This window comes from Patagioenas fasciata, chromosome 1 (genome assembly GCF_037038585.1).
Source record: "Patagioenas fasciata isolate bPatFas1 chromosome 1, bPatFas1.hap1, whole genome shotgun sequence".
Lineage (NCBI taxonomy): Eukaryota > Metazoa > Chordata > Aves > Columbiformes > Columbidae > Patagioenas > Patagioenas fasciata.
The window spans coordinates 55,460,065-55,474,012 of NC_092520.1; the positions used below are offsets into that span (position 1 = coordinate 55,460,065).

At 45.6% G+C, this 13,948-nt stretch overlaps 1 protein-coding gene across 3 annotated transcripts in view; it reads right to left on the reverse strand.

The window, feature by feature from the left end:
- Positions 1-9,294, reverse strand: part of DZIP1 (DAZ interacting zinc finger protein 1) — a 40,629-nt gene extending 31,335 nt beyond the window's left edge. Inside the window, exons 1-5 of one of the 3 annotated variants that reach the window (XM_065857977.2) lie at positions 8,964-9,294; positions 7,168-7,226; positions 4,527-4,596; positions 3,944-4,447; positions 414-498 (exon numbers count right to left, since the gene is read on the reverse strand). In XM_065857977.2, the coding sequence (XP_065714049.2) occupies positions 414-498; positions 3,944-4,447; positions 4,527-4,529 (592 nt within the window). In that variant the 5' untranslated portion in view covers positions 4,530-4,596; positions 7,168-7,226; positions 8,964-9,294. The remainder of the gene's footprint in view (positions 1-413; positions 499-3,943; positions 4,448-4,526; positions 4,597-7,167; positions 7,227-8,963) is intronic. The other 2 variants (XM_065829170.2, XM_071806731.1) reach the window with 2 other exon arrangements.
- Positions 9,295-13,948: the final 4,654 nt, after the last annotated feature.

Consider the following 13,948-nt stretch of genomic DNA (forward strand, 5'->3'; position numbering starts at 1 on the left):
CAGGTGAGTTTGATTATTTCTGTTCTGACAATTCATATGTGTTCACAAAACGTATTTGCCTTAGTGCAACTTGTTCATGTTATCCACACATTCATAACACACATGCCTAAAGAGAAACTGGGCTCTGAACTCTGCTACTGAATAAAGTATTCAGTGGGAATCCTAGTTTGAAAAGGTATTGTAAATGTAGCATACAATTTTTTGTTAAATACTTTACGGAGATTGAAACATATGTTACCCAATACATTTTGTCAGTCAGTGTTGTTTGCGTTCACACAAATTGGTATCTGCCACCTAAAAATGGAACATGAAAATCATTCTTCCCGGTTACACAAAATCATGGACTGCACATCCTTACTATGTTTACAATTTTCTAAACTACTTAATTTTTTTGATAATGTTAAAGTACATACCAATCTGAGATTCTTCTGGATGACGCCTTTGCATGTGACTTTGTAAAAAGGAATAGTTCATAAAAGCCTTTTCACAAAACTGACACTAAAAAATAAATAAAACTATGTTAGCTATTATTAGTAACTTCTGCTTGGTAAGTGTAATGGTTAAGGTTTTTAATAGGTTATCAAATCTGTCCAGATGTCAAAAGTAGGTGACTTTAGTAAATCCAATTTCACAAGAATAATGACTACAATTCTCACAGTGCCAGATTTCTGCAAAGTTATTAATATATTTGCGTTATTTAATGTGTCTCAGTGATGGTCATGGGCAAGAATCCCATCACGCTAGGCACTGTACAAACTCTGAACAAAAAATACTCTGGCCAAGTAAGTTTAAATTCAGATATAAACCACAGGTATGAGATGACTATAGATAGGTAGAGAAGCATAAGTAAGACAATACTGTTCAGCAAAATACACACTGACTCCAGCCAACCAGTGGCTCAGGTATTTTGAGACTCTTGTATCACAACAAAAGAGACCAACAAATATGGGTTTGAATATAGATAACGAGTTGTAAGATGACAATACTAGAAGGACCATAGATATGTAAAAAGGTTGGAGATTTCAACCAAAATAAGGTAACATTACACAATTTTGCAAGAAAAGGCACACACACATATTAGTACACTACCTAGCATCCTTCTGAAGTGTAAACTGTTTAAATTATTGTTCCTGTAATTTACTTAATATTTTTGAATTTGAGCTTTAAGTTATATTTTAAATCAAATTTGGATCCTACCCATTTTAAAAGATTTTTTTTCTTCACCTTCAAAGTACAGAATATTAAAAACAGATGGGTGGTACAAGAACAGAAGCTACATCTACAGATTTTGTAGCATACTAATAAGACTGTGAATCAAAGCCCCTAATTGCTTTAGGTAGGGTTGCCTGTTACCTCTTTTGATTTTTTATTTTTTCAAATAAATATATTTTAACAAACCACAAATACTCAGCTGAGTCCTTTTTCCTCATAAATGTGATATGACTATAAGAGACTGACTTAACAGATTTAAGACCTTGTCACCATAATCAAATTCCCAGATTTCATCTAATATTTAAAATACTGCCACTGATAGTCAGGTAGGCTATTAAATATAGGGATCTTTCAGCAAACACTAAAGCAATGAATTATTAAGACAAATTTTGTTGGACAAATGTTAAAAAAGTGCTAACATAAAACTAAGTAAAGAGATACAGTCTGGCAGTAAAGCATTGCTGCCAACCAAGAGGGAGCTCCCAGTGTAACAGATTGCACATGATTTATGGAATGAAATTGGCTGTGAAATAATGTTATCCATTCAAGCACAAACTTCATGTCAGTTCGACTTGCTGCTAGTGAAAGAAAGCTCTTACTACAGGAGACAGGACTAGCACAGGGAATATTTAGGTTTCGAATTATGTAACATTATTCTTGCAACTACTTTTCACAGTGTTAGATACAATGTGCACTTTGTGCCTACATTGTGCATGAAAATATTAGATCAAAAAATACTGTTTAAAATTAAATTTGTTTACTCAGATGAAGGTATGGACCATCAGGTCTTAAATTTATGACTTCTGGCTACTAGTACCATTTTATAGCAGTATTTCATGACTGAGCTGACATTGGTGGTGGGTTAAAGGCATTAAATCTGAATTCCAAAGCATGGTTACGTTAGATGTAAGTGTACTATTTACAGGCTTGTCTGCTAAGATGTCAGCCTGTAAGTCAGCCAAGACTTCATGGGGACAAAACCTCAGGAACACCAGCAAAATCCTTATTAGCTGGCACTGCAGATCAGCCAAGATCATGGCACAGACAAATAATACACAGTTATTGTTTACTGATCATACTGCTGCCTTGCATTTGCAAACCATAGGAAGAGTTTAATTTATCTCTAGTATTCTCACGCAGAATCCTGAAGACATGGTGGAAACTGCGGGAACTGTTCAGCATCATTCCCTGAACTCACTTTTCCCATGTGAACCTCAAAAACTTCTAGAGACAAGAATTTACTAACAGAGAGGAAAAAAGCGGGGAGGGCTCACGTTTACTTTATATGAAATTAAACTAAAAATGGGAAACAGCTTTCCATCTCTGCTTCATTGTAAATGCAACCAAACACAAGATTAGTGATATGCCAAGATCACTGCCATGTTCTTCAGCTTCCACTGAGGCAGCATGAGAATTACTTAACTTTACACATAAAATTATGCATGCAATCAGTTTTCTTTTGCAACACAGGGCAGAGAAACTGTTCTGCAGGTTGCACAAAGGCTTTTTAAAACAATTCAACATCAGCAGTTTGTCCTTAAGACTAACACTCAAATTAATGCATTGAGACAAGGTTCCAATGAAGTCCAATGTATGTATAACACTACCCATGGGGCATAAAGTATCTTTTCCCCTACAGAAAAACTTGAGTCAACTTAGCTGATGTCTTAAAAAATTAAACTCTGCCAGCCTGCTGCACATACTATAAGAAAACTTGTCTTGTTTCTGTATTGCAACTATTCCATGATTAAGGAGAATTTCAACAATCAGGACTGCTAGTATCCTGAGAACTGGAAAAAAAAAAATAAATAAAAAAGGAAGTAAAGCCATAACTTTAAATAAAGAGCTAGCCTGACATCATGTCAAATTTGTGTCCAGTGTATTCTCCAGATTTCAGACTACATTTGAAGCTGCCATTCCTGAAGCCTGTTGAAAAATGCCGAAGCTGAAAAATATTTAAATCAAACTATTTCGCACAGAACACAAAATCTCCTCTCAAAAAAAACAAGCGTGCTATGATAAAGAGAGTCAGAACAGCAATGCAGCAAGGCTTTTGGGGAAGACCCTTATGGGACAGATTGGTGTGGAGTTAGGGGTGAGCTACCTCACTGCGGCTCCTTACCATCGTGCCTGAGTCACTTCTGAGTCACACACAGAAGCAGAAACTTTGTGCCTGAAGAACATTACTGCAAGAAAGTGACAGTTCACAGACAGCCAGGTTATTGCTTAGCACCAGTTCTGATGTACTTGCCCTGTGTGTTTTCTGACCATTTAGTTGATACACAAGGCAGCAACAGAAAGTAGTAACACATTTATCACAGTTTTTTTATGTGTGTGTCTATCTGACACTTCAGATGTGTCAAAAGCGAACCCAAGAATATATAGCACTTGTTAGTAAAAAGCGGATTTGTTGAAGATGATCACAGAATCATAGAATGTCCTGAGTTGGAAGGAACCCACAAGGATCATTGAGTCCAACTCCTGAGCCTGCAGAGGACAACCCCTGATGATGTAGCACTCTCATAAATGTCTGCGATACCAGCAAAATGCCTGTGAAACACAGACAGCAAGCAAAGCGCCTGCAAGCCATGCACTCCCTTCTTCTAAGGTCACTGGTCCCTTCAGCTCCAGCCATTCACCCAGCAAGCAGGACTGCTCTGCTGCTTGTCCCCGGTTGGGCTCGGAGACAGCAAGGTGTGGGTGACCAGGCTGCCAAGACCTCCCCTCTCACCTGGTGGTAGCTGGCTCGGGCCTCCAGCATCATCTGCTGGGTGCTGATCATCTTCTTCCTGCGGCGGCACTCCTCCTTGAGCCCCTTGATCTCCTGCAGGCGCTGGGCCACCTCCTTGCCCAGCTGGTCGCGCTGGGCCTGGGCCGTCCGCAGGGCCTCCTCCAGGCTGCCGAGCTGGGCGCTGAGGAACTCCTGCGAGTGCAGCAGGTACTCGGTGCAGAGCTGCGCCAGGCGCAGCAGCTTGAGCAGCAGCGGGTCGGCGGGGCCCTGGCAGTGGGGGCAGCGCTCCCGCTCGGCGCTGCAGAAGGTGACGTGCTCCAGGTGCTCCTGCAGGGCCGCCACGTCCCCCTCCCGCGACACCCGGCCCACGTCCACGGCGCTCAGCCGCCGCCAGTCCGGGCCCTCATGGCGGCCGCGGAACTGGAAGGCGGGAAACGGCGCCGGCCCCGCGCCGGCCCCGGTTCCCCCCGCCGCCGGCGGGTAGTAGGCGCGCTCGGTGAAGGGCTGCGGGAGTGACAGAGAACACGGCTCAGCCCGGGCCGGCACCCACCCCGCCCCGCCGCCCGCCCTGCCCGGAGCTCACCATGTCCGGGCTTCGTACCCCGCGCTCAGCTCGCCGCCGGCGTCCTCGCCGTCGCTATGGCAGCCGCAGCCTGTGCGGAAGAGCGGACGGGAGTAAGGCCCGGCCGCGTCGCCTCCCGCCCCCCAGCCGCTCCCCGGGACATCGCCCTCCGAGCGCCCTGCCCTGGCGGCGCCCCCTCCGCCCGCTCCGCCACGGCGGTACCGGCAGCGGCGCCCGGGCCCCGCGGCGGGTTGCCTGTCGCCACGACGCCCAGGCACGCTGCAGCCGTGTCCCACTTCGGGGACTCGGCACTAATCCCGTCTGCTTCCCTGTCCCGGTACCTGCTTCCCCCGGTACCTCATATGCCTAGAAGCGCCATGCTAACCAGCCCACTCTCGCGGGTCCCAGAGCTCCTCCTGCTCTGAGCACCGCACGCTTGTACCAATGCATCTTCAAACATTACTCACATCTATAAATATATCTGGGGTCTAGGGCTGTTTAGCCTGGAGAAAAGAAGGCTGATGGGAGACCTTATTGCTGTCTATAACTGCTTGAAAGGAGGTTGTAGCATGGAGGGTGTTGGTCTCTTCTCCCAAGTAACAAGTGATAGGACATGAGGAAATGGACTCAAGTTGCACCAGGGAAGGTTTAGATTGGATATTAAGAAAGACTTCTTCACAGAAAGGGTTGTCAGGCATTGGAACAGGCTACCCAGGGAAGTGGTGGAGTCACCATTCCTGGAGGTGTTTAAAAACATGTAGATGTGTCGCTCAGGGCCATGGTTTAGTGCCAGTGTTAGTTATCAGTTGCACTCAATGATCTTGAGGGTCCCTTCCAACCAAAATCATCTTATGATTCTGTGATCCTCAGCTACACTATTATGTATATGGACCCTTACCAGTGGTACACAGCGTGTGTTTTCTCCCTTCACTTGCATGAACTCTATACATGGCACCTTATAGACCCATTTCACTTCACTGCATCAACGTGTCTCCTGACCTACTGCTCTGTCCCTCCTCTGAGCCACTAGTGACTCATAAAGCTTTCTCACTCTAGCAAAGTGCTACACTCCTCTACTCCCGTGCTGTTTTATGCCCTTCTCCAACCTTATATACCCATCTCCCTGGTGCAGCGACACCTGTCACCTCCCCACCACCAGCATATGGTACATATACCATTTCTCTGTACATCGGCTTCACGCTTCTGCAGCCCTGTGCACCTCAGCTCCATGCGATCTCTCCAGTGCAACTCCATACTCTTCCAACGCCTGCACACCAACCTCCTGCCAGGTTCTTTCACACACCTTCTTCACCCTAACGCAGTCATACATCCTTTCCATGCTGCTTCGAGATGCTTTCCCCACCCACCACACTGACTCACCTCCACCTGGTAACACCACACACCACACCACCTCTTACAACCATATAACCCTACCACCTCACCATGTCTACCTGTCATTCTTGTCTCACTCCACCAGTCCCAAAGACTTCATCCCCATGAAGCATCTCATGGCTTGCATACATCACCTACTTCACCATCCCATGCTCAAATACTTTTCTTCAAAGGCAAACAGCAACTGATGCCTATCTCCCTGCCTCATCAAAATTCCTAGTACTCCTCAGCTTGATGTTCCCATTTCCCTGTTCCTGCTCAGTTGCTTCAAACACTGTCCCCAAGCAGGAGCATCCTTTTCCATCATATGAAATTATCCCATTCCCTTGCTCATCCTTACTACTCTTCTCAAAAACCTGTTCTTCCCGTTAACCATTTCTTAGTATTTCAGTCCTCTACACTGCCTCTGTCTTACCACCATGCTCCATGTTTATACCAACTGGCTTCTTAGTGCCTTCCACAAATGCTTGAGTTTCTCATTTTCCTGATCATTTATAGATACATACCTCTCCAGGAACATTCACACAATATGTACTTGATTATACACTCCATTCCAGAGGTTCCTCTACATCATATGCCATAGACTCACAAAAATGTTGTTCACCAGTGGCCTCTGGTGATCATCTAGTCCAACTTTCTGCTCAATGCAGGGCTATCACCTACACTAGTTCACATCATCCACGGTTTTAAAGATGAACAAGCAGCCAATGACCTCTCTGGGCAACCTGCTGCTGCACAACTGTGCTCTCCTCCTGATAAAAAACATTTTCCCTATATCTCACCAAGTATCTGCTACTACCGAGAAAAAAATGGTTCTGATATTTTTGTGACTATTCTCCAAATAACTGTAGGCCACTATTAATTAGAGTGCCCCTTTGCCTTCTCTTCACCACACTGAACAAGCCCAGCCCTCTCAACCTCTTCTTGTAGATCCTGCGCTGTAGACCCCTAACCATCTTGCTAGCCCTCTTCACTGTTCTCTTTCAGTTTCTCCGCATCCCTCAGGCTACACCTTAATATTTTCCCCTATTTATCTCTGAGGAACTTGAAAGGAACTTCACCTCTCATCTGCATTTTTAACATGGCTCTATCCGATATAAACAGTAGCATGTGTTCCTCGCAGTCAGCACACCCACCGTGCACTCAAAAATGACTGCGGGACACACCTCTGCTTCACAGCACAGACCCAAGCACTTCCTCCAGCCCCCAGCTACCAAAATCCTATCCCAGCCAGTACCAGAGACACCCAAATCAGTCTCAGATCACTCACCTCAGCAACCCAGAGTCCACCTCTTGCCAGCATCTCCCATCCTTCACACCCACATCTACCTGCACGAAAAGAGAAAGCTGGAGGAAATGTCTTCTCCTACCCACAGAGAACCACAAGGACTTCTCTCTTGCTTTATCCACATGCAGAAAAGTTACACCCTTGTGTCATCCCAACTTCTGTAAAAGGTTGAAAATCAACCTTTCCAATAAAGTATCTAGGCCCAGCATGAGGTTTCATTAATCTACAGAATTAATGTCAATGTATTGGAAGTATGAACAGAGAAGGTAATAACATGAATCAAGGACAGTGAGCCCTTCTGCCTGTTGGCTCAAGCCACCCTGGAAGGCAATCATCCAAAATACTTGGCACTGCAACTTGCTTTAGGACCTTCAACCTTAAGCCTACTGGCCACACTTAACTGCAATATCTAAGGCTCAGTACATATTCCATTCAGACTCTTCCATCACTTACCACAACGTATTTTTTAATTTAGAAAGATATCATGCAGTGTTTGTAACACTGCAACCTTCTCCTGCAAGGGTGATATTTTTGCCATCTCATTTTCCACAACAGGGCCTCCAGCACTTGCTACCTTCAAATAAATGTATTTAACTTTTAAAAATATATATATCAAATATAGATCTGCCTGGTTTACCACTGAACTTTGAACTGCTCTGACTCCTGTAATATTAAGAAAATACACCACTGATCTCCTTTACAGCTATTTCTAATATACTGCAGACTCACTTCCATTTGCAATGTATAAATACATTTTCATTTGTAGGCAGCTAGATTTTTTTAAAATGCCCAAATACTGACTACTGTCTAAAATATGCATGCCTTTAATTTTTGAACACCTTGAAAACCTGTCATTGGATACTTTTTCTAGTCAAATGAACTGTTAAATTGTAGATCATGAAATCTATCTCCCAATGACCTGCTCTGACATAGGAGAAATTTCTTTACAAAGAAAACACATGAATTTTGTAAACTATGAATTTGTGTGTCAAGGAGCCTGAAAAAGCACACATGCAATATGTCTTTGACTCACAGATGCATGGGTTTAATAAAACACCCTGTTATATAAAGCCAGCAAAGCTAAACCAAACCTGTGGATATGCTTATGTTCCTTGACTGATGTATTTAGCTGGGAATATCCACATGGAGTTTCATGCAGCTCCAACTAAACCTGCTTTAAACTGAACATGACCTGGCAGTGGTGCATCACTAAACTGAGGAGAGGCACAAGGTGCCTGGGTATCAGGCAGAAAGACAGAAAAAAGGTCACCAAAAAGGGCAGTCTCAGTCTGTACGGTTTTCCATCACTTGTTTTTTTCTTTCTTTCTGAAGATTGACTCCAACCTTGAAGCTGTGCCCATGCAGAAGTCACGCTGTCACCCTCTTGGTTACGGGTGGCACCTCTGTAACTGAAGGGTGGCGGGCAGCGGGGGAGGCCTGTTCGCCCGAACCCCCTTCCCACTCAGGGGGTGGCACAAGGGAAAAGCGGCGCTTTCCCCGGGCTGTGCCCGCAGGCCAGGCCCGGGTCCTGCGGGCCCGGCGGGCCGGCAGCGGGGCACTCGGCGGGGTGCATCGGAGACGACCGAGCAGGGCCCGGCCTACGGGAGGCCCTAAGTCTGGCTCCATCTCCCAGCCAAAACCTTCGCTTCGGAGCGCGGCCTCCTCCCCGTTCCCTCCCGCCTGAGGAGCGGCCGCGCCGAGCGCTTCCCTCCCCTCACCCTCCTGCGCCCCAACGGCTGCCCGGCCCCGCGTGGGAGAGGGGGACCCCCTGCGCTCACCTCAGGCTGCTGCTCGGCGGCGGTGGGGGGGCGGCGGGGCCACGGCTGCTCCCCGGCCCGGGCCGTTGGTTACTGGTGCGTGCCGCAGAGGGAGGCAGCTCCCCCGCTCCTTCTCCTCCTCCTCGCCTCTCCCGTCCCCATCCCCCTGCGCCTCCCGCTGCCCCGGGGCCGCGGAGGATGAGTCGGGGAGGCTGCGGGGCGGGGGTAACGGCTGCGGGAGCTGGGGGCGGAGGCTGGAGCTGCGGGCTGTGAGCGAGGGGCTCCCCAGCTGCTCGCCGGCTCTCGGCCCTTGAAACCTGCCCGGCAGACGTTGATGCCCAGGCGGGATGTCCTAACCCAGGAACTCTTATGGCGGGGCGGAGAGGGTGGCTCTTTCATCAGTGTTTTCCTGAAGTGTGCAAGAGGCCACAAGTCCCAGGTGTATGCTTTCCTGAAGGCACCTTGACCTAAGGCATCTTCTCCCGAGTAGGAAGCAACAGGACGAGAGGAAATGGCTTCAAGTTGCACGAGGGGAGGTTTGGATTGGATATTAGGAACAATTTATTCACAGAAGGGGTTCTCAGGCATTGGAACAGGCTGCCCAGGGAAGAGATTGAATCACCACCACTGGAGGTGTTTAAAAAACATGTAGATGAGGTTCTTCGGGACATGGTCAGGTTCAGAGTCAGGTCAACACTTGGACTCAATGATCTTGAGGGTTTTTTCCAACCTAAATGATTCTATGATTCTAAGTAATGTCAGGTGAAGCAATTGGATTAAATTACAAAATGTATCATGCAGGTAGAATCATTCCAACATCTACAGTTTACACCAGATCCTCCTGATTTTCTTCCTCTTGCTTGTATGGTTTTGAATTGTGTTTTTCCAAAATAAATGTTGTGCAGCCTTTGTGGTGAGGAAAATTTCAAACATCTTGTATTTAATATAAAACAGCAAATTCTGCAGAGATGACCATTGCACATTTACAACATCTAAACTTCATTGGGGAGTTCCGTTTGGCATGGGAGACACCTTTTTTTTTTTTTTTTTCCAAATTACATAGGCAATAAGCTCTGGAAAACTTTTGGCTCTCAGTATGCATGCCAGAGACTTACAAAGACACCAGCTTTCCTTCCATGAATTTCTGTTGAGATAGTGTTGGTGTGGGCACATATGCTACGTACACCAGCTTTAAGAAAAGAAGTAATCATTTGGATGCTTCTGTCTTCAACGTCCAAAGGGCCCCTCAGCATGCTCCAGTCACTAATGGGCATTCAATCCAGAGGATCAGGCTAGAGCTAGTCTGAAGAAAAACCTGAACATGTATAAAATGTGGATATCAGGTCCTCAGTACTGACTTTCGCTTCTGCAGAACTGCTCCTGTTGGGCTACTAAAGCAGCCATTGCCAGAGGAAGATGGTGATTCCAAGGCTTCAGTGTGGTAAACATTAATTAACACTCATAATGAATAGAGGACTTAAAAAACTAGCAATGTGACAGTCACAGCCTCTGTGGGTCAGGCCTAGAGGCAGATATACAATATGAGTTGATAAGCACATTATGTGAATGGTTGGAGCAGACACTTAGAGAACAAGGTGTGCAAGTGCAGTCTTTCCTGTGCCCACAAAGTTTTATACCCCATGCCCTTCTTAAAATATCCTAAAGGCAACACAACAGTCTGTTCAGTGTGCTTTCTAAGGATCTGTTGCTGAAGCTGTTTTTTATATCAAAGTAAATGCTAACTGGGTGAGAAAATGTTGGCGATTCTCACCAGTTGATCAGGGGACATGCGTATCAAGTGTGCAGGAACACTTGGATCTTGGTCACTTGTTCTAGTATTTAATATAAAATACACAAGCAGCCTTTGGAAGGAGAGCTAGAACCAAGTTTTCTATTCTGTGAGGGTAGGGCCTTCACCCTGTCTGCCAGACTGTCTCATTCTTTCCTTCTTACTTCCTTCCAGAGCTTGATTAATCTTTAATTACTTGCTGTAAATGGTACAGCCTCACTCGGCAAGAGTGGGTATTCTTTAACCCGCATTAGGGCCCAGCTCCTCTCTCCTCATACCATGTAACTTGGCGACAAAAGTACTCTTTTAAAACATGCATAGGTTTGCTAGGAAAGGACCAAGAGCATTTTAGCTTTTCCCAACGAGCATGACTTGACACAGGAGGTTTAGGATAGCCAGCAGTCTGGCTGGAGCAGACAGGCAATTACTTTTCATGCACAAACAGGCAGTGGTGTGCAATCGCCATAAATGCAATGTGCACCTACATCTACCAAGAAGGTTTCAGTTGATACCCAGCCACACAGGTGACGTGCTCTGTGAACTGCTGCCTTGAGAGATGGTAAACTTTCTCCATCGGCCTTCTTCTGAAGTTCAGTAATTCTCACATTTTACAAATGTACTGTGAGAAAACGTGGGATATGCTCCTCTGGTGAACTCACAAGGTATGCCCAGCTTGTTCACACCATGAAGCACTGAAAAAGACTCTCAGCAGCTTGTTTCTTGAAGGTATGGTGCTTTGGGTGTTTGCAGACACAGTGTTGTATGTTTTTCTTTAAGTACCTAGCAGACAGTAAAATATTAGCTTCTCCAGTTAGCTACTGACTTTTTTTTTTTTTTTTCACAGTAATAGATGATAGCTGAATGGGAATTTTAGGAATCTAAATTTGCATTGGGATGCTTTAGGACTTTCTAGAGTACTAACTCAAAGCCCTTTCTTCCCCTTGTATTGTTTTACTCCCAGCTTCCCCTACCCAGTCACAATTCAAATCTTACACACTTTTCCTGTTCTAGCCTGTACATCTCATTATTATACACTAACACATTATTTTCCACATGCCAGCCCACTGCAGGGAGTGGTTTAAAGAAAGATATAATTCCCAGCTTGTGGTTCAAGTTTATCAAATACAAGTCTGTTACTACTTCAGTCGTCTGTTTAATGCAGAGGACTGGCAATTAACAGAGTCCTCTAGAGGTAGTTTGTGTGCTTGACGTTTTTATGAAACTACAATCTGTTTCAAAAAGGTGGACCCAATTACAAAGCAGTATTTGGGTAAATTGGGTCCATCATTTTGAAACACCCTGTATTATGCAACTATGATCTGTTGTTCTTGGAGGATGTTGTTCTGTTGACACAGTACAATGATGAACATGGGGGGTTTTTTGGTGGAATTCAGGAAAAAGGAGTAGGGAAGAATGGAGGTTTCTAGGAAGAAGAAGGATTTTCATAGAAAGCTGGTGAGAATTGCTAAGGAAGAATTAGGATAGGATGAAGAAAGCAAGTTAAAGTGCAAGAAGTAAACCTAAGATATTGATTGGAGCAAGGTATTTGTGAAGCGTATAGAGGGCACCTGAAACTGGAGGATACAAAAAGGAGAGATTATTCTGATTGTGGGGTGAAATGCAATGGCATCTTGGCCACGGCTATTTGGGAAATGTCCCGTGCAGCACGGGTGTCAGGGTACAGCCGTCTTCTCCTCATGGGGTGTCAGGACAGGACCCCCAGCCTGGAGCAGGGGGGACCGGGGCACCAGGGCAGCCCCAGCCCCAGGCATCGGGCACCTCTCTGGGGACAGGGATGGGCTGCGGACTCCGTGGGCCCCATGGCTGGGCAGGGCAGCGCTGCGTTGTGGGGAGGTGGAGACTGGCCCTACTACGGCATCACTGGGGAAGGGGCTGATGGCCCTGGGGGACTGATGTGGGGTCCTGGGCCCTGGTCTGCTGGGGGGAGGCTGGGCAGGGACAGCCAGGCCTGGCGGTGTCCTTGAGACCCTGATGCAATGCCTTAATAGAAAAAATGATCTGTGTGTATTGCAGAATGGAGGAGGATGCCATACATAACCTACAAGATGTTTTAATTTGAGGGGGCAGTGGAAAAACTGTCTTGGGAACCGAGAAATAGACTCTTCAGGAATCTTCCTCCTGTAGCAGACTCAGAGTGACGCATACCAGTAATCATTAACTCTGGTGGAAATTTGACTTGAGTAGTACGATACAGGTGTAATAATGACTCTAGCCAGATTCTCAGTTTATTTAATCTTTTCCTTCCTGCCACCTCCCTCCATGGTACATTTTTCAGTTTTAATGCCTATAATACTCCCATCCGTTCAGTCTTTCCATCACTTAGTTTACCTGAGGAAATAATTTAAATATATATTTTTATCACAGGAAGACAAAGCATTTAAAAGAAAAGAAAGGTAGGGTGAGCCACTCTCCTGTCTCCTCTGTGCCACCTCCTTCGTTCAACACACACCACCAGTTGCGATTAAGTGGTTTGAAGAGATGCTGCCCCATGTGCTTTAACAAGTTTCATTTTCAGGTTAGGGTACTTCAGTCTCTTCTCCAAATAAATCTGATTTTCTTCAAACAAATAGTTTTCGCTGCTGTAACTGTGCCGTCAGCATATCCCAGAGCCCTCTTGTTGAGCTTTGGACACAGAAATCATGTTTGCACTGCTTCCAGGTGGTCTGCACCTCCAGGCAGGGCAGATATTCCTCTTCCAACCCATGGAGTTCACCCACTGAGCTCCATTCAGCCAAACTCAGGTCTGCACTCAGGAAAACACCCACTGTCCATTGTCTGACACATGTGGTACTTAACTTCTTTGCATTTAGAAATTGTTGATATAATTGGGGCAATAGGAAGGTCACTGAACAGTGAAACCAAATCAAGGACTTATTTTTTAACACTAAGCAACCTCTAGGTGCATTTTTAATAGCATACATCAGATGTTTGTTCTTTTTCTAGCAACTACATTGCACTTTTACACTGACTGGGACACAATCACTTTCATGGGCAAAAAATAAACTGTATGACAAAGGAAAATGAACCACCATCTCAGTCTCAGTCACAAAGCGTACAAGGGCAATCGATTTCCCACCGTGTCCCGTCCCCCCCCCCGCTTTTTTTTTTTTTTAATGTTTTTAATCCTGATATGGAAAATTTAAGGGCATGCCTTAGGACTTTGTGCCCCTTCAGGACTTTACAGAGCCCTGGATTC